This window comes from Fukomys damarensis, unplaced genomic scaffold (assembly GCF_012274545.1).
Source record: "Fukomys damarensis isolate Sample0158 unplaced genomic scaffold, DMR_v1.0_HiC HiC_scaffold_20, whole genome shotgun sequence".
NCBI classification, from domain to species: Eukaryota; Metazoa; Chordata; class Mammalia; order Rodentia; family Bathyergidae; genus Fukomys; species Fukomys damarensis.
Genome location: NW_022900932.1, coordinates 7,587,156 through 7,606,351, shown reverse-complemented (window position 1 = coordinate 7,606,351; position 19,196 = coordinate 7,587,156). Strand labels below are relative to the sequence as shown.

At 54.5% G+C, this 19,196-nt stretch overlaps 2 protein-coding genes and 1 long non-coding RNA gene across 6 annotated transcripts in view; 1 reads left to right on the top strand and 2 right to left on the bottom strand.

The window, feature by feature from the left end:
* The window catches only part of Unc5cl (unc-5 family C-terminal like), a 20,575-nt gene extending 2,558 nt beyond the window's left edge, over window positions 1-18,017 (top strand). Inside the window, exons 2-10 of one of the 4 annotated variants that reach the window (XM_010631012.2) lie at window positions 6,937-7,208; window positions 10,404-10,847; window positions 11,458-11,758; window positions 12,165-12,427; window positions 12,730-12,831; window positions 13,013-13,080; window positions 13,689-13,789; window positions 13,916-14,029; window positions 15,129-18,017. In XM_010631012.2, the coding sequence (XP_010629314.1) occupies window positions 10,463-10,847; window positions 11,458-11,758; window positions 12,165-12,427; window positions 12,730-12,831; window positions 13,013-13,080; window positions 13,689-13,789; window positions 13,916-14,029; window positions 15,129-15,351 (1,557 nt within the window). In that variant the 5' untranslated portion in view covers window positions 6,937-7,208; window positions 10,404-10,462 and the 3' untranslated portion in view covers window positions 15,352-18,017. Of the gene's footprint in view, window positions 1-6,936; window positions 7,209-8,790; window positions 9,129-10,403; window positions 10,848-11,457; window positions 11,759-12,164; window positions 12,428-12,729; window positions 12,832-13,012; window positions 13,114-13,688; window positions 13,790-13,915; window positions 14,030-15,128 lie in introns of those variants that run through there. The other 3 variants (XM_010631009.2, XM_010631011.2, XM_010631010.2) reach the window with 3 other exon arrangements.
* Window positions 1,642-3,173, bottom strand: Tspo2 (translocator protein 2). The gene is made up of 4 exons (XM_010631031.2): window positions 3,158-3,173; window positions 2,547-2,742; window positions 2,134-2,275; window positions 1,642-1,944 (listed from the first exon to the last, which is right to left on the bottom strand). The coding sequence occupies exons 2-4, from the start codon at window positions 2,720-2,722 to the stop codon at window positions 1,744-1,746; spliced, it is 519 nt and encodes a 172-aa protein (XP_010629333.1). The 5' UTR covers window positions 2,723-2,742; window positions 3,158-3,173; the 3' UTR covers window positions 1,642-1,743.
* On the bottom strand, window positions 6,108-6,896 carry LOC104866821. Its single transcript, XR_781580.2, has 3 exons — window positions 6,817-6,896; window positions 6,629-6,718; window positions 6,108-6,417 (listed from the first exon to the last, which is right to left on the bottom strand). It is a non-coding gene; the product is annotated as an uncharacterized LOC104866821 (long non-coding RNA).
* Window positions 18,018-19,196: the final 1,179 nt, after the last annotated feature.

Below are 19,196 nucleotides of genomic sequence, written 5' to 3'. Positions count from 1 at the left end.
AAACAAAAAAAAAAAAAAAAAAAAAAAACGGAAGCACTAGGTAGGTTACCGGTTAATGAGTGACAGAGTCAGTTTCTGATCCCAGGTTTTGGTCTGACTCCAGGGTCAGAACTACAAACCACAGCACCCTTATCTGTCCTCAAACTCCAAGAGGATCTGACTCCCTGGTCTGCAGCTGTCCCGGAGTCCATGCTGCAGCGAATGCCCTGGGATGCAGTTCAGAACTAGGAGGCATTTCTGAAACTATTAGAAACCTCTTCTTTTTCAGGTGGTCCAGTGTAGGGGGCGGGTGGAAGTGGTGGCATTTTTCTTTTTAAGTATGAGAATGTGTACATTTATTCAGTCTTGAGGTCAATCAAAAGTCTGCTCTGGGCCCTGCCCTACCCTGGGATTGCAGACACAAAGGTGGGTGGGACCCCGTGTGTTCTCTCCCAGGGCTCACATGACCCACGTGGTGCAGGGAGGGAGGCTCCAGTTCCCAGGCTTGGTGAGCCCTGGAAGGACCCAGGTCCCTCCCCAAAGGATGTGGCCCCGCTGGCTTCCCCTGCAAGGCCTCTCTCTGGTCCCCACCTGAGAGGATGCAGTTTGTTTCAGCCCCAAACTCAGCTCCTAGGACTTCCGACTGCCAATGCTAAATGGACTCATAGAAATGAACCGTGCCTGGTGCACTTGAATTCCGTGGAGCAGCTCACAAAGGTGCTAGGAAGCTTTTAAGACCTGAAGATGCCAGGAGCCCACTCCCAAAGTTGTAATGCATCTGTCTTGATGGCCCCAGCAACATGCATCATAGTTTACAAAGCTTCACGATGGCCCATAGAGCTCAGCGGTAGTTCTCAGCTTTACCTGCCTCCGACGAGGCCCTGGAGGGTCTGAGCAGAATTTTAAAAAGCGTCACCTTGATCCCACCAGGCAGCAGGTGAAGGCACCGCACGTAAGGTGTCCGAGCCTTCCAGCTGGCCTGCATCAGGGACTAGGGAGACAGCCCAGGGGGGGCCACTCCTTGCCGCCACCAGGGCTGGGAAACAAGAGCAGAGGAAAAGAGGAGGGAGGAGGACGCATGTTAAAAGGTCACTGTGATGGCCTAGAAAACGGTGAAGACCCCATAAGAGGGTCCTTCCGATTTCAATTCTCAGCTTCCTGAGGCTATGGCCCTTTTGTTTTTAAATGTTTTTCTTCTTTCTTTCTATAATGGTGATTAGTTGATATAAAAATTAAAAGTATAGGAGACACTCAAAAGTAATAATCACATAAAGTCTTAGCAAGACATATACTGTTACAGCCATGTTATATAACCCATGCAGTCTATAAATACGATCTATAAATCAATATACTGTATAATATGGAATATATAATCTTAGCATGTGATGTTAGTATCCTTCTTGGGCGGGGGCTTTATTTGTCTCTAGTTTTTATGCCATATTTCAAAAGGATTTTGTTTTCCTGGTGGTTAGGAACAGAAGTACTAAGCTCTCCTGTAGGTTTAGGAGGGCGTGAGAGGAGCGAAGATGGTGCGCCCTCCTGCGTGGGTTCACACCCATCCCCGTGTGCCCCGTTGCACCCAGGGGCAGGAGTTGCTGCCTTCACTCTGCAAGCCTGATGCAGCACACTCAGATGCACACTTCGCACCGCACCGTTTTATTATCAAAGTATAAAACCATTTCCCCCCTTCCCATTTCTCTGAATTCCAAGGAAGGCCCACAGCTGGGGGCCCAGGAGAGCGCCCCCCACCCCTGGCCTCTTCCCTCATCTGCCATTCTCCCCTGTGGGCCGAGGCTGGGCCGTAGGGCAGAGGCTGTCCCTCCAGAGGCGGTAGGTGAGGACGGCGGTCACCGTGAGCCAGGCCAGGTAGGGCAGCAGCAGCAGAGCAGCCAGCTTGTTGACGGGGTGCCAGACCAGCACCATGCTCACCACCAGCCCGTAGAGCAGAAGCAGGTGCAGCAGGGCCTAGGCAGAGGGGTGGGGTTGACACGCTGCCCAGGAGCCAGGCTCTTCCACCTTTCTGTAGCTCTGCACTCTGAGGACCCCTGAGGAGTCTGTCTACCACTTCCCTGCCAGTGCCTGGTCTTTATCTGCTTTGGGGCTGGTGGCCTCCCCTGCTATGCTTCCTCCTGTACTGAGCTCCTGGAGCCTTACCAGCCCAGGGTTGGCAGCCTCCAGGAAGAGCATCAGGACAGCCCAGCTGATGGGCAGCTGGACAGCATAGAGGCCAAGGGGCAGGGCCAGGCGCCACTTAAGTCCCCCTCCAAGGTCCTTCCATACCAGGTAGGAGGCGTAGCTGGGGAGAGAAGGGGGCAGAAACACAGTAGGAGGGGTTCTGGAGGAGACTCCCCGGAGTAAAGATGTGGGCGTGCTCTGAGGGCTGGGGGCTGGTGGGAGGGGTGAAGGAGGGCTGGGAGAATGCAGACGTGCAGGAAAGGGCTGGGAGGGACCCTTGGATGTCTTGGGGGCCCCCTGAATAGGCCAGGTGGGGTGGACCCCTTTGGAGGAGCTTGGATACAGGGAAGCTTGCTTCCGCCCCAGTGGGTACCAGGGGAGCGCATTCTCACCCCATGAGAGAGTAGACGGTGGTCCACACCAGCAATATGGTCTTGTAGGGTGGGCACCAGGACAGGGTCCTCAAGTTCTTGCACCAGTCGTCGCTCATTGAATATCGGGTGAACAACCAGAAGAGGATGGGTCCCAGGTGAGGCAGGCCCACAAACATGGGCCCTTGGGGCTGCATTTGCCTCAAGGGGAAAGAAGCTGGGGGGCCAGAGAGCTTGCGGATGATGAGCCTTCCCTTGTCCTCGTCCCGTGTCTCTGTGTCCGTCCCCACCTCTAACGTGACACTGTTCCCTGGTCAGAGCCCCTCTTAGGAGGTTGTCATTGTGTCCTCCCTGCCGCATGCCAACTTGGGCCCAGCTCCAGTCCCGCCCCTCTGAACTGTACCCAACCCAACCCATTTTCTAGCTTCCACAGACTTATTTCCCCCACACCAGTCAGTCATTGGTGCTATTGGATTACGGCAACTGCTGCTGAGTACAAAGCTCCCCTCCCTCTCCAGGTGTCTGACCCCTGGATGTCAGGTCCGGGTGTCACCAGGAGTCTTTTCAACCTCCCAGAGCGGGCCTCACCTGGGCAGGTACATAGCAAGCCCTCAGTGAGGACACTGTCTTACCTCCGCTGACAGTGACTGAGCCGGAAGGCCCATGTTCTGAAAGCAGGAGGCCAGAGATTCCCGGGCCTTTTCTAGTCACCGGTGGGCCTGCCCATCTGCCCAGGCTTATCTCACTAGACCAGACTGGCACACCCACCCAGGCTGACCTGCCCAAATCTACAACAGCCAACCGCCACTGTGGGGATCCCCTTCTCTGGAGCCCCAGCTCGTGACTGCTGCTGGACCATGAGGGGTATGCTCCATGTTCCCCCCGAGCCTCTCCATTTGGGCTGCAACCCAAGCCTCTAGATTTCTTGAGCCAGATTCTGCAGGAAACATCCACCTGGCCTTTAATCGTAAAGCTGCCTTGCTCATTTGCATGTTGCTTTATTTGCATATCATTTGCATGTGGGATACCGTGCAGACCCTCCTCCAACCAAAGTCCCCAATATCATTCTCTTTTGCTCTTGATACAAGGTGCGAGCAAAAATTGTGGTCAATGTTACATTTAAAAAGAATTTATTACAGTAAGACACATTGGCATTAATCCCCTCAATGTACTCCTTATCCGTAGTCCTCGCTGCTTCCTGAAGAAATTCTGGCAGGTCCTCTTTCCTGAGTGTTTTCAGTTGCTCTCTCCTGGCTGCCTCGATGTCCTGAACCAATTCAGAATGCTTCCCTTTCATGGGCATTTTGACCTCGGGGAAGAGCCAGAGCTGCACGGTGCCCCATCCTGTGAGTCAGGTGGATGAGGACACAGCGTCATGGTTTTACGAGGCTGCTTTCCTGTTGGTGGCGCTTGGCAGCAGCAGTCACTGTAATTTTGATCACACCTCGTAAAGACACCGCAGAAGACTTCAGAACTGCTTCAGAAAGTGGCAAGGATGATGTGATAAATGTACTGAAAGTGAGGGCTAGTATTTTTTTGGTAGGAGATTAATGGCAACGCGTCTTTTACTGTAAACATCTCTACTTTTTAAAACCAGTGACCGTATTTTTCTATCTCCGTTTGATCAATCTTCTCCCTCTGATGGGATTTGAAGGTAAAAAGTTGGATTATTTTCAATGTTCTGCAGTGACTGCCTGATCCATCGTTCTCTAGCAGGGTCAGGGACCGTGTCCTGGAGGTTCCTGGCCACCCCACTTCCTGGACGTCCCACTTGTCTGCTCATCTCCCCACTTGCCCTTGGCTCCTCACTGTGCTTTGCTTGTCTTGCCTTCCTAGCTCTCTGGCTCACTTTTCCTACTTTTTTCTGTCCGGTGCTGGGGCTGCCCACCCTCACCCTCCTTCTCCTGTCACCCACCTGGCCCCAGGGGCCCTGGCTCCAGCCCTTGCATGCCCTCCCTCTGGCAGCGCAGCTCCCAGGCAAGTGCAGGGAGAGGAGCTGTGGGGAGGAGGGTGGAGCTGGGCTCCCAGCTGGCCTGCCATTCTCAGGTGCTGCGGTGGTGACGTTCTGGGGCGTGCAGGCTGGGGCTTGTATGGCCCCAAAGTTCTGCTCAGTGGGGCTCTCGCTGGTCTGCTCCATTCTTATTTATTTAGTTTTTGCAGTGCTGGTGATCAAACCCAGCGGCTCATGCACGTTAGGCCAGCGCTCTACCCCTGAGCACCGCCCCTGACCCTGCTAGGTCCTTCCTGATGCCCAGGGTTCGGAGGAACTCGATGGAGCGGTTGAGGCACTGTAGTCTGGCACTGGGACACTCCTGCCTTTGATGGCAGCTCAGCCCCCAGTGACAGTGCTCTTGCTGCCTATGGTGTCTGTGTCCTGTGAACCAGCTCTGTGTCCATGGGGGTGGCAGGACCTTCAGCCTTCTCCAGAGCCTTTCTGCAACTCTGACTCTTCTCAAAGGAGGAAAGCGCCCACTTTGGAAATGAATTCATGACCCTGGCTATGGCTTCCCCTTGGCACAGGCCTGCCTGGCTTGAAACTTGTGCTTGACGGAGCTCCCACAGCTCCTAGGACCCTGTGATGCAGAGAGAGCAGAGGTGGGTGGGGAGTCTGGGCCGGGGAAGCCTGGTGCTTCTTGGTAACATTCTTCCTCCCAGCTTCCCTGAAGAGGGGCAGGGAAGACTGTCTCTGTCTGCCGGCAAAGTCTGGCCTCCTGTGTGGCGAAGACACAAAGACAGCACCTCCCCTCTTTGCTCCTTGTCCAAGGTCTGGGCACCTTTCCTTGCCCGTCCTTTCAGCATGAGGTCTCCTCAGGTCGGCTGCTCTCCACCTCTTCCTCTGTGACATCTCTCCAGGTTGGGGACCTGGCTCCCTGGAGGTGTCTGTCCCACCTCATCCCCTCCACCCAGGGAAGAAATAGAGGGGAGGGGCTGCAGTCAGGGATAAGAGGCTACAGAATCATTTGCTGGGACTTGAGCAGAGGAAACTACTTCTTATCTTTGTAAAACTGTGTTTTAGTTTTGCTCGACACACAGTTGAACATACATGTGGGGCACAATATGATGCATGCATCTTGTAACAATCAAATCATGGTAATAATAAACATATCCATCACATGTGCTATTTGCCACGTCTTCTAGCTATTTTGAAACCCAGAATGCATTAATATTAACTATAGTCTCCTTACTGTGCAAAACAATGCAGAACTTATTCCTCCTATCTAATCATAACCTTGTAATAGTAGGCCAGTCTCTCCCCACCCTCTATTTACAACTCTCCCAAGCCTCTCATACCTGCACTCCCTGATTTATCGGTGCACTATCCACAAGAACCAAAAACATGGAACCACCTCAGCGTCCATCTGCAGGTGAATGGGTAAAGAAAATGTCACATACACACAACAGAACCCTAGTCAGCTTTAAAAAACAAAACAAAACAAAACAAAGGAAGTCCTACAACGTGTGACGTGTGAATCGAGCTAGGCACGGAAAGACAAATGCTGTGTGATCTCATGCACACGCAGCATTCAAACTCTCCCTCTCATGACGCAGAGGGAAGAACAGCAGACGTTGCTTGTTCTCGGTGGGAAGTGGTAGCTGGGAGCTTCAGAGTTCACCTTGGTGATAACATGTCCTGGGTGGTAGGCACTTTTCCTTTATTGATTCAATAAATGACAGCAATTATCCCAGCCAAGGTAGATGTCATTATCTGCACTTGTCAGACATGGGGATTGAAAGCCGAAACGGGCTGAGAAGCTCGCCCAAGATCACGCAGCCAACGTGGGTCACCAGGGCCCTGAGCCGCTGGCCTGGATCCCAAAAGCCTCCCCTTCCCTTTGAGTGGGCGATGCAAGTCCCTCTGGAGCAGCTGTTGTGAATCGGGGTGCACCAGGAGCTGAGGAGACAGCAGAGGGCAGATGGGCAAAACCCCTTGCCCCTGGGCACTTTCATCTTCCTGGTGCCATCTCTCCGGGTGGAGTTCCCTAAGGGCCCGGGCTGGCAAATGGCCCCCAAGTTCAGCTCTCCCTGTAAGAGGCAGTGTCCCTGACAGCTCTGGGTGAGGGGGATGGAAAGGGTAGTGGGTAGGAGCCAGATGCTACCAGTACCTGATGCCTGTCTTCCTGGATGAGGTGAAACTTGGTGCTGTCCTAGCTCCCAGGATCGGCTGCATTGAGTCACCAGGCCCCACCTCACACCTACAGAAAAGGAATCTGCTTTTTAACAAGACCCCCAAGGGACTCCTGAGCACACCGCAGTTTGAGAGGCTCTGGCTGAGTTTCCCTCTTCCTTTCACCTTCTACTCTTTGAGCAGACTGGCTGGAGACCGCTGTTCACCAGCAGGGGGCGGTGTAAGGAGGGTGTCAAGGTGCAGCGCCGTCCACAACTGTCTCCCTCCCTCCTTCGTTCCTTGCAGCTCCACGCTGATAAGTTCACTGCCTTCTGAGGTCCTCAGCTACTCCCTACCCAGGCGGACTTTGCCAGCAGACAGGAACACTCCCCTCCACCCCTGTTGAGGGTGGCTCGGAGGCAGGACTCTTCCGGGAAGCGTCAGGCCAATCCCCCTGGAGTCCCCGCCCACCGCCACCCGCAGGCTGACCTGGCCACTGGGTCTGGACGACCTGTTTCTAGGGGACGGAACTGCGGGTCCTGCACAAGCCAGCGCCCCCTGGGAGCATTAGACAGAAGGTGAGCAGCGTGGGGCTGGCTGGAGGCTGGCACTGCTATGGGGTCACATGGGGCTCTGCCACCGTGTGGGGACCCTCTGCGAGAGGAGGGGAGGAAAAGGGGACTTCAGAGCTGGTGGGTATGGGGACCAGAGATTACTGTGGTGTGGACATGCGTGCCGTGCTAGTGAGTGTGGTTGCACAGTGCGTACACACCCTTCCCAGGACTTTCTGTGCCCTGCAGTGATACCTGGGCATCCAGCAGGTATCGGGGACACCCGGGAGGACTGTGAGATGGGGGGGTGAGCAGGACTTTGCAGCAGGTGTCTGGATCTTTCTGCTGGAGGAGGAGCTGCCCGGGGACAGCTGGTGGTGGACCTCCTAAGGGGTTCCTCTCGGGGCACTGCTGCCCAGGATGACACTGGGCACGGGTAGGGCAAGCAATGAACGGACGATGAGGCCCTAGGCATGGAGTGGGGAGGTCCGGTCCTTACTGATGGGGCTGCAGTGATGTGGGCTGCACTCCTCTCCTGGGCCGGGGAGAATGGAGCGGGTGCCAGGGAGGCCTGGAAGAGCTGGCACCTGGGCTCCCTGGGCTCGGCCAGGGGAGGAGTCAACCTGCTCAGAGCAGGTAAATGAATGGGCTCCTGGGCAAGGGGACACGGTCGCACCACCCAAGGGTTTGGACTCTGGTCTTTGGAGGCCCCAGGAAGGTTGTTGCTATAGAAACAGAAAAGGTCCCCTCCTTTCTGTCACTTTAGCTGCCCATGCCCTGCCACAGGGCCTTGGCGGGCAGGAGGTGGGAGGCATCGCTCACAGTGGAACGGAGGCAGTTCCTTTAGTTCCTTCATTTTCTTTTCCTTAGTTTGTTTCTTTCTCATCCAACTTCATTCTCCATAGAGGAGGTGTGGAGAGAAAGAAGGGTGGGGAGAGTCCGGGGTCTCTGGAAGTCCTCACTGTCCCTCTACACCCTTCCTGGCTTGTAGTGGTTGCTCAGTCACCCCCTCCACCCTCAGTGAGGAGAGAAGGCTCAGTGTTCTTATCGATGAAACAGGGGACCGAATGGGATATTATCATTGTCATTATCACTATCTTACTAAAGTGGAGAAACTCTGAGGTGTGGATGGGACATAAGGGGAAGCTGGCTCCTCCCACCCACCTTGCCCCACCTGGTTCACTGGTACGCCCTGCAGGTGGCCAGGCAGGAGGAGGCAGGGACGCTGGCTGTAGGGCTGGATTTTAAGGCAAAGGAAACGATGGCAAACCTCTGCTTCCGGTGCATGTTTCCAGCAAGGACAGATGGACAAGGAAACAGGTCCGGAGCTGGTGCTCAATCTTGAGCACACGAAAGAGCTTAGCTTCTGCTCGCGTCTGGAAGGAGCGGGGAAGGGGATGTAGTTTTCGTGGGCTGAGGGAGGAAGCAAGATGGGCAGAGCCTCAGCTTCAGGCTCCAGGTGAGACAGAAAGGAGTGGGGAGGAACTTGTCTCACGCAACCTCTGGTGAATCCACCAGCGGGGCCTTGAAGGAGGAGAGTGTCTCCTAGAACTCAGTCGCCAGCCGGCGATTCCCTGGGCAGCTCCCGCAGAACTGAGTAAGGCGTCATGCTTGGCAGGACTGAACTTCCCATGGTGCCTGATACGCAGCTGGTGCCTGGCCGACGTACATTGGAGCGGGAGCCACAGGAGACAGGGGACTCAGGAGCTGGCCCGGGTGGCGTGGTGGTGGGCAGAGGCTGAGGGAGCAGTGAGAGAGCTGGTCAGGGTGCTGCACCTGGGGCGGAGACGCAGCTGGGAGATGGGGCAGGTGAGGAGAGGTGGAAAGCAGGCAGGAGAGAGCCAAGGCTAGAGCGGACCTGGGTCTTGATGGCAAAGGTCCGGAAGTGGGTTCTGGAAGAGAGGCACAGCTGCGGGAAGTCTCTGTGTGCGCCCACCAGGTAACCAGGTAAGCCAGGTACCTGGCGCCTTTGCCAGCCTCCGTCGCCTTTGTTTTACTTTCTTTTATTGCTTCTGCTTTTAACTTTTGTTATTCATGTCGGATCACGTGCCTCAGAGGAGGAGGGGTGTAAAGAAAAACACTTGGACACCTTTTATCAACTAGTGTGTCACCCACGATCTTACCCCCTTCTCCAGAGAGGCGTTTTTCCTCCACTTTTAATAACTCCAGAAAAGAATGATAAAGTCTTTATAAAATACATGCATGGTGTGAGAAATTCATGGAATACTCCAAAAGAAAAAAAATGTTTCAGAAAATTCAGAGTCCTTGTTTATGCCTTCCACCCTCTGAGTCTTTTAACTGTGACCGATCGGGACAGTTTGGGGGTGGATGGTTCCCGACCAGTCCTGAGTGAGACAGGAGCTGCTAAAATATGTGGCGTTTGACCCAACAAGTCCTGGTCAAGATGCGTCATACACACATGCAGGAGAAAGGCCTCGTGTGACAAGAGAATGGAAAACATGGCATTAATAAGTTTACACTGATTGCCTGCTAAAATAGCATTTGAAATCTGTGGGGTTAAATACAAATGTTATTAATTCCCTCTGTTGCTTTTATTTTTAGTTAGTGTGGCCATTAGAAAACTTAAATCTCATATTTAGCTTGTATTGTATTTTGATTACATACTACGATGCAAGACCTTTTACTATACATTTGCACATACATGTACCCTGTATCCACACACACACATATCCAATAAATGTCACCTACACTATATTTGCATGTTCCGTATGTGTATTTGTGGGGCTAGGGATTAAAGCCAGGGCCTCTTACTTGCTAAGCACACTCTGCACCACTAGCCTGTACTTTCTTCTTGTGTTAGTGAGATCAGGGATTTCTATCTCTGTCTTTTTTTTTTTTAAACTTGTAGATTGTGCTATAGCAGCTCTTGCAGAGCAAAGTAGATGTTTTGACAGGTGAAGAAATTGAGGCACATTATGCAAGATGACAAGCTTACCCAGCCACAGTGATCACCAGGGTTTTGAACTCATATCCTCTGACTCCAAACCCAAATTCTTTCTGCTGCCTCACTTTGTATTATTGAGTTACGTTAAATCATGGGAGTCCACGGAAGGTGTGCATGTGTGTGTGAGGTGTGGGGCGCTGTAAGGAATGATCTGATTGGGACTTGCTGGCTTGAGAACCATTGCAGCTATGTGGAAACCAAGTCTCGGTCTCCACAGCTTACGGCTTAGCTTGGTCCTCACCCCTTCTTTCTCCCAGGCCCGTGGCCTTGATCAGCTTCAGTGCAGGACACCCAGCAGCCTTGAGTGACCAGGAGGATGTGCCCACCGGAGACTGCCCTCCAACCCCCCCAGGTCCTGCTGCTGGTGGGGGTCCCGGTGGCCAGCGCCCTGCTTCTGGTTCAGTGCCTCCGGTGGCACTGTCCCTGGTGGCTGCTGAGACCCTGCCGGAAGCCAGATTGCCAGGAGGAGCCAGCGGCCCCAACCATCCTGCCACCAGAATTCGAGGTGCCAGGGCGGTGTGCACCTGCTACGCTGCCGGAGATGGCTGCCTTCTACCAGGAGCTGCACACGCCCACTCAGGGCCAGACAGTTACCCGCCAGCTGATGCACAAGCTGCTGGTGTTCTCAGCCCGAGAGGTGGATCACCGAGGGGGCTGCCTGCTGCTGCAGGACATGGGCATCTCCCTGCTCATCCCACCAGGTAACGGCCCACAGTGTTTGGATTGTATCCCTGGGGATGGTGTCCGAGAGAGCACCCTGGGACTGCACCTAGGGCCTTCGCACTGAGCCATATCCCCAGCCCTTCTTCAATTTTTATTTTGAGACTGAACATCACTAAAGTTGCTAAGTTGCCCAGGCTGGGCTCGAACTTGCCATCCTCCTGCCTCAGCTTCCCGGAGTGCTGGAATTCCAGGCGTGTACCAAGACATCCGGCCCATGGACATCTTTATAATTCTGAAAATGATTGATGTTTCTGGTATAACGATTGCCACCAGAGATGAACATGTCATCTTTTAGGACAACTTCCCTCAGGCGGAAGTAAAGTAGCTTGTTCTAGGGACTCAGCGTGCCTGGACAATTCCCCCACAGAAGGAGAGAGTGAGGTTTACAAGTTCACACCAGGTGCCCTGTGGCCCTGGGAGGGAGGGGGCGATGGCTTAGGACTGCGCCGCAGGTCAGTGAACAAGCCTTTGGTCGCTCTGCCCTGTGCTCAGTCCTGTGCTCCAACCCAGCAGGCTGGCCCCGTGCAGGGGCGGGGCAGGGCGGGGACGCCTGCCTGCCGGGCTCCTCCCAGCGCTCCGCCTCCCCAGGTGCCGTGGCCGTGGGCCGCCAGGAGCGGGTGTCCTTGATCTTGGTGTGGGACCTGTCTGATGCCCCGTCGCTGTCCCGAGCCCAAGGGCTGGTGAGCCCCGTGGTGGCGTGCGGGCCCCACGGGGCCTCCTTCCTGAAGCCCTGCATCCTCACGTTCAAGCACTGCGCCCAGCAGCCTGGTCACGCGCGCACTTACAGCAGCAACACGTGCCTGCTGGATGCCAAGGCCTGGAGGCCCCTGGGCCGGCCGGGGGCCCACAGCTCCCTGGACGAGTGCCGCATCCAGCTTTCCCACTTCAGGTAGGCCTGCGCCTAGCATCGCCTGGTCCCCATCTCTGTACAGAACGGCCCTTTATCTGGGTCTGCAAGTCCTTGGTCCCTGGGTCCCTCTCTGAATCCTCTGTTCTGATGTCCATGGCAGCTGGTTCCATCCGAACCCTGACTGGGGCTGTGTACCCCACTGCGGTCCCCTCCCCACCTGTGTCTCTCTGCCTGACAGTCCTTGCTGGCTCTCCTCCCTGCCCCATGGTGGCCTCCTGATACACTCCATTCTCCGCTCCTCGCTGCCCGCTAGCTCCCCTGGCCAGGACCCCACTTGCCCCCCAGAGTGCTCTTGTCTCCTTGGAGGCTGGCACAGAGCGCCCGCACTCTGGGTGACCGGAGCCCGGGATAATGTCCTGGGGTCTCTGTCCCGTCTTTCCCGCAGCCTCTACACCTGCGTGCTGGAGGCGCCCGCGAGCCAGGCTGCCCGCAAGTGGTTGCAGCTGGCTGTGTTCTGCTCCCCTCTGGCCCCGGGGCAGACCCACCTGCAGCTTCGTGTCTACTTCCTCAACAACACACCCTGCGCCCTGCAGTGGGCCGTGACCAACGAGCAGCCACACGGGGGGCGCCTGCGAGGGCCCTGCCAGCTCTTCGATTTCACTGGGGCCAGAGGGGACCAGTGCCTGAAACTCAAGTACATCTCCGAGGGTGAGGGGTGCTGGCCCCGGGGAAAAGGGAAGAGGAGCAGCTTTAAGGAGACCCCTGGCTTCTGCCCCCAGTAATCCAAGGCCTCTTGCTCCTCATGCTGCCCACTCAAGCCCTCGCTGCCCTCCAGGATGGGGCAGGAGTGCGGGTGGGAGGCTGCAGCAGGGGGTGAGTGGCTACGTGGTGCAGGAGCCGGGCTGCCCAGGTCTGGGGTTCCCGTCCACTCAAGACCCCCAGACTTTGCTGGTCTTCGTGCCTCCCCAGCACCTGCGAGACCCTCCGCCTTGTCTCTGTCCCTGGCTCAGGTTGGGAGAACGTGGATGACAGCAGTAGCCAGCTGGTTCCCCATCTCCACATCTGGCATGGAAAGTGCCCCTTCCGCTCCTTCTGCTTCCGGAGAAAAGCAGGTAGCCCAGGAGCCTGGTGGCCACCTCATGCCCGCCCTTCTCCTTCTCCTTCTGTCATCTGATGCTCTGTGTCCCAACCTGGGGAGAAGGCGGAGTGTTCTGCCTGCCCCCCACCTTTCTGCAGGGCCCTTTGACTTCTGTACTCTTACCCTAGTCTTTCATTCGCTCACTGACTCTGTAGCCAATGAGAATGAGGACTGCTCGGCACTGACCAATGAGATCATTGTCACCATGCACACCTTCCAGGACGTGAGTTGGGCCTGTGGAGTCCTGGGCAAATGGGTGAGGGACGTGGTACCGGTGACAATGGCCCTAATCACATAACCACATAGGGGACAATGGCATCTCCACAGTGTAGCCCTCCTGGCTCTTTGAGGGACTTAGGCCACCTGGAAGACACGGCTTCTTCCTAGGCTCCATCTGATGCCCAAGGGGAGGATGGGAAGAAATCAGGGGAGAAAGTCTTTGGGGGCCCAGTGGCATCTTGGTGGAAGCTGGCAGACACCCCACACTGTCGTGTGGTGAGCAAGTTGGGATGGAGGGAAGGGGGCCCAAAAGCCTGAGGGCTATGTCTCTGTTACCGGGGGACCTCCCCAGGCCCTGTGCCTTTCCCCAGGACTTCTGGTAGCTCAGGACACATCCTCATGTTCCAGTCCTCAATGTGGGCAAAACTGGGGCAGAATGTGGGAGTCTGGGGTCTGGGAATGAGAGGGTAGAGGGGTGAGGTTTTAGCTCTTAGTAAGGCAGCTTGGGGTGACCAGGTGAGAGAGAGACAGGAATGGAGGCAGCTCTTGGTTTCTTACTTAAGGGGGTGTCTTGTGACCCCCGATGTGTTCCCTGCCCCGCTGCTGACTCAGGGCTTGGAGACCAAGTACATGGAAATCCTCAGGTTCCAGGCATCAGAGGAGGGGTCCTGGGCGGTGCCCCCCCCTGCCTCCCAGTCACCTCCGTGCAACAGGTGAGGTGAGGGGCGCTCACCCACAGGGGAAGTACAGCACATGGTGTGTGGGTGTGTGCGTGTGTGTGCGTGCATGTGAGAGACACAGACTCAGGTCCTCCAAGAACATCCTTCCCCTTTCCTCAGGCTGCCACCAGAGCTCTTCGAGCAGCTGCGGATGTTGCTAGAGCCAACCAGCATCTCAGGCAATGACTGGCGCCGGTTGGCTTCCCACCTCGGCCTCTGCGGCATGAAAATCCGGTAAGAGGGAGAGGTCTGCAGGTGGAGGTGGGGAGAACCCGACCACAGGTGAGGGAAGGGCTCCTCCTACCCTGGTCCTCACCGCAGGGCAGCTCTTCTTACCGATCCCTGTGTTCTCAGGACCCAGAGCGATGCTGGCCTCACAGAAGGGCGCACAGTGTGTATTTAACAGTGGCTCTGTCACCTGGCAAAGCCACCAGTGATTGCCTGCCTTGTGGCGGCCTGGGGAGAACAGCAGAGCCCAGCAACTGTGTGCAAAGCTTGTACTCAACAGATGTTAGCAGACCACTGTTATCTGTGGTCCCTGCCAAGGAACTCACAGAGAAATCCTAGGAGAAAAATTCTGAGATTGCTCCCTGGCTGAATGTGGTGGTCAGGGAAGACTTACTTCACCCATGAGAAGGGCTAAAGTTGGACCTTGAACCCAGGGTGGAATTAGAAACCTGCCCTTTATTTAAGCATCCATCAGGTACCTGCTGGGTCCCGCTGAGTGCCAGGGTAGAAGAAGAATGAGGGCTGTTACCAGCTCCCAGGAGCTCAGAGTCTATGCATTAAGGGTTCAGAGAGTTTAAAAGTCAAAGTGAGTGTTCCCTGTGCCTTCCTGTGCATATCCGGCATTGCATACACAGTGGAAAAAGAGCCATAAAGGTGCGGAAGCAAGGAGAGCTGAGCTATGAGCAGAGAGGGTGCAGGGCAGCCTTCTCCTACGTGCCAGGGAGGAGAAAGGATTTGTGAAAACAGTGACGGGAAGAGGAACGAAGCCTTTCTGTCAGGAGCTGTGGAGGTGGCTGTGGGAGTGGTGCATGCAGTGAGGGACAGGGGAGGACCAGTGCAGAGGCCTGGGTGAGGCTGGAGGGTGTTTGGGTCTGGGGAGGTGCAGAGGACAAGCACAGAGTGCTCGAGTCAGGCGCAGGCTTACAAGCCCTCTCCTCCCCAAAGGAAACTGAGGTCTAGCGAGACCGGGCCCAGGGCGTGAGTCTCCAAGTTAGAACAGTGTCTGGTTTCAAAGTCGTGGGGCATCTGGCCAGTTCAATCCCCACTGAGGTTGGAGAAGAGCCCTCCTCCCCCGCAAACTGCTAGCTCCTCTGTCTCCACCCAGGTTCCTGTCCTGCCAGCGCAGCCCTGCCGCGGCCATCCTGGAGCTCTTTGAGGAGCAGAACGGCAGCCTGCAGGAGCTGCACTGCCTCATGACTTCCATGGAGCGGCTGGACTGTGCCTCGGTCATCCAGAGCTACCTGAACATGACACCCCGCGGAAGCCCGGCTGTGGCCCACAGTCACTCCTGGGAGAACCAGGGACGGGAGCTGGACGAGAAGCTCTGAGCACCCGCCAGGGCAGGTGGCGTGGGAAAAACGCGGCCGCAGAACTGGCCGACTATGCCAGGGCCGCCTGTGTCCTCCATCAGCACCACCTTGCCCTGCATGTGGGTTCTCTCCTGGCCGGCAGAGGGTGCAGGAGCACAGGAGATGACCGCAGCTTGGCCAGCTTCCTAGCAGCTATTTATGGACACTGGGCTGCCAGGTAGCCCCCACTGGGCAGTCCTGGGCAACTGGTCGACACGCGTTCACTGAGCACTTAGTAAGTCTCCTAACACGCCAAGGGGATGCTGGAGTATTTGGGGTGCGGCCTGGAGCCGGGAGTAGCCCTTGTGCTCTTTTGGAGAGTCAAGGTACTTAGGCCAGGGCTCGGTGTAGACTGAGACTGCAGCGGCCTGAGCTGTACTCTCCGGGAGGAGTTGCGAAGGGAGACAGCTGTGTGGGCTGGAGCGAAGAGAAGGCCCGGGAGGATGGAGGGAGAGAGCCTCAGGTGGGGCGGGGAGAGCAGCCCGAAGGAAGGGGAGAGGATGGGAGAGGGTGGGAGGTGCTGAGCTCAGCCCGCGGCCGGAGGAGGGAGAATCAGGCTGGACAGCCCTGCTGCCCACGTCTCCTCTACGCCCGCTCTCCTTGTGCTCTTGTCTTGTTTTCCCCTCTTTGCCATTCTCTGTATCATTCGGCACTAAAGCCGAGCAGAAACCTTAGGATCAACCTTTATAGCCGTTCGCCTCCAGCTGTGTGAGTTTTAAGCCTCTGACTTCATCTTGCTGCCTCTCTTGCCTGCGACTTCCCCATCCCGGAATCCACATGTCATTCTGTTACCTGGCGCCTCAGCATCGTTCTGTCTCTACCTAGTCACCTTGCCCTGTCTTTGCGAGTTGCTTTCTCTGTCTGAAATCCTCAGTCCTTCCCCCGGGCGAGTGCCTCCAAACTTACGTGATATATCAGAGGTTCTTGCCAGAGCCTGGGCTATCCTAGCAGTGACTGAATGGCCACATCCTCCCCATGGATCAAGATCTGGTTTGGGGCCAGGAAATAAAAGAAAGGGACTAATAGATACCAATACTATGGTGTGCAAGACACTGTGTACAAAAAAAAAAAGAGCATTGCACAGAGAACAAAGGGCTCCACTTAGGTCTAGTGATGCTTCTGCTTGCAAACAGTAATTCTTGATTCGTTCAAGGGTAGGCAATGTCTCTGGTAACACTAAGAGGTTGCTTCAATATTTAATAAAAGTATGAGTGCTTTTTTTATGATGAACAATATTGTATAGTAAAATAGGAAAATTGCCTTTCTTTGTTACTGTGCTTTGCTCGGATTGGTAGATTTGCATGTGGGTATGCTGAGTTTTAGGTGGGGGAATTGTATCCGTGGGGATGGATTAGAGGGAAGGCCTTTGTAGGTGGTATTTCCAGTAGGAAAAGTGTCCAGCGTACCGGGTAAACTGGACAGGTTATTTCCTTGTTTCTGAGGAGCAAACCTTGAAAGTCTGGCCCTCCTGTCTCCTACCTTTTCCTCTGGCCCCATGCGTCTTCTGCCCCCTCTCTCTTGCTCCTCCCACCCCGCCAAGGCTGCTGGTCACCCCGGGTTGGTGCTCAGCCTGCTCCCCCGTGACTCGGTTCAGGATCGGCCTGTGAAGAGGCGCCTGGATGGTTCCCCCACGGTGTCCCACGGACCTCCCCTGTCTCAGGCCGAGGGCGTCTTCGCGTTCCTTCCTACCCCGGAATGAATCATTTTAAGGGTTTCAGGCCTCTGTGGGGAGGGGTGGGGTGGGCTGAGTAGAAGCCATGGGGTTCCTGAGACGGAATCGAATGCTTTCCGGCCCCCACTGCAGTTTCTCTGCACAAGTTCCCAGGGTGGGCAAAGGGAGGCTTGGAGATCTGGGGTAGGTGCAGGTTGTACCTCTCATGTAGGGGACCCTTCCTTTCTCAAATCAGGCCCAGTGGGCATGTGGTTTAGCATCTAAAGCCGAGCGAGGAGGTATCACAGTGGGCATCAAGAGACTTTGTGTTTAGCCCTGGCCCTTGGGCTGGTCGGAAGAGCCCTCTCCCTTCTGGGCCTCAGTCTCTTCACCCTTGAAGGAATCGATCATATGAGAGGTTTGGCAAAGGCCCCTTTGAGCCCGAAGGTGGCACACCGGTGACCAAGGGACAGTTACATGGGGATTTCCTCTGTGAATTGTCTTTGGTTAGAACAGTTGATCACTGCTGTGGCCTCACTGCTAGCCCTTCCCTGATAGGTTTTCTGCCTGGTGCCCCCGAAACAAATCTGTATTCTTCACTCTCACGCATGCATCCCATAGAGGCCCAGACCTAAGCTGTCACCTGCTGGGTTTAGAGACTGGGGTGAACATGAGTGCTCAGGGGGACCTGGTCTGTAATAGGGGGTGAATGTCCTCAGTGTCCCTCTGTCTGTTCAGGACAAGGTTCACGCTAATGCCCAGATATGCCCCGTCCTACAGAAATACAATAAAAGCCACATGTCATTTTACATTTCCTAGCAGTCACATTCACAAGCATAGAGAGGAACAGGTGACAGCCATTTGAACAATATACTTTGTTTAACTGAATGTACCTAGAATATTATCACTTCCACATATAATCATTAGAAAATTAATGTCGTGTTTGAAATTGTTCTTCATATTAAATAGCTGGCACTTGGCATCTGCTTTACAATTACAGCACATCCCAATCTGTGTGCTGTCATGGTTTGGATCTGAAGTGTCCCCCAAGGCCAGGATGGGGTTCCAGCGTGTGGCGCTACTGGGGTGGGGTGGATGGAATCAGTGCCCATGAAGGGGGTGTTGGGGCCCTGGTGCCGGGACCTTCTCTCTTTCTGCTTCCTGGCACTGTGAGGTAAGCAGATGTCTTTCCATCAAGATGTATGGTGCCACCGGCCATGGTGGCATAAGCCTGTAATTCCAGCACTTGGGAGGCTGAGGCAGGAGGATCGCTGTGAGTTTGAGACTGTGCTACATCGTGAGTTCCAGGTCAGTTTCAACTACATAGTGAGACCCTGTCTCAAATAAACAAAACCAAAAACTATAAAAAAAAAAAAAAAAAAAAAAAAAAAAAAAAAAAAAAAAAAGTATGCTGCCGCAACAGGGGCCGGGCAACTATAGACTGAAACCTCTGAGACCAAGAACCAATGTAAACCCTTCCTCTTTACAAGTTGTTTATCACAAGGGTTTGTCACAGTCGTGGGACTATAATAACACATATGCTGACTTTTCACTAGAAATATTTGATCTGTATTTAACTTTCCACAAAAATTTCAGCTGAAAGAGTACATTTACGTAGACAGGCTAAAGAAGCTAAAAGCTTTTTTGTGTTGTTGTGTTTTTGAGACAGGGTCTTGCTATGCAGTCTAGGCTGGCCTTGAACTTGAGGTGATCCTCCTGCCTCAGCCTCCCAAATGCTGCTATTACAGGCCTGTGTTATCACTCCTGGCCAAGCCAAAAGTTAAAAAAAAAAATGGAATCAGGAATCCATTAAGATTTCAAGTTAAAATTTAAGTTCATTCAAATACATTTAGTGCATTGAAATAGAATGAAAAACGGACTCCGTATCTCAGTTGTCCTAGCCACATTTCAAGGACTCGGTAACTATGAGCAGTTAGTGATTACTGTTAACAGAGAGCAATGTTCTGGATTATGAATCCAGCTGTGTGTAACTTTATAGTGCAGATGATCATCCACCCGTCCGTCCATCCATCCATCCATCCGTTTATCCATTCTTTTACCCATCCAACATTTGCTGAATTCCTACTCAATGCTAAAGCCCCGAACACATTGTTGGTGCTAAAAATTCAGTGAAGAAGAGCACTCGTGTTCTGGAGGGGCTCCTGGGATGTTG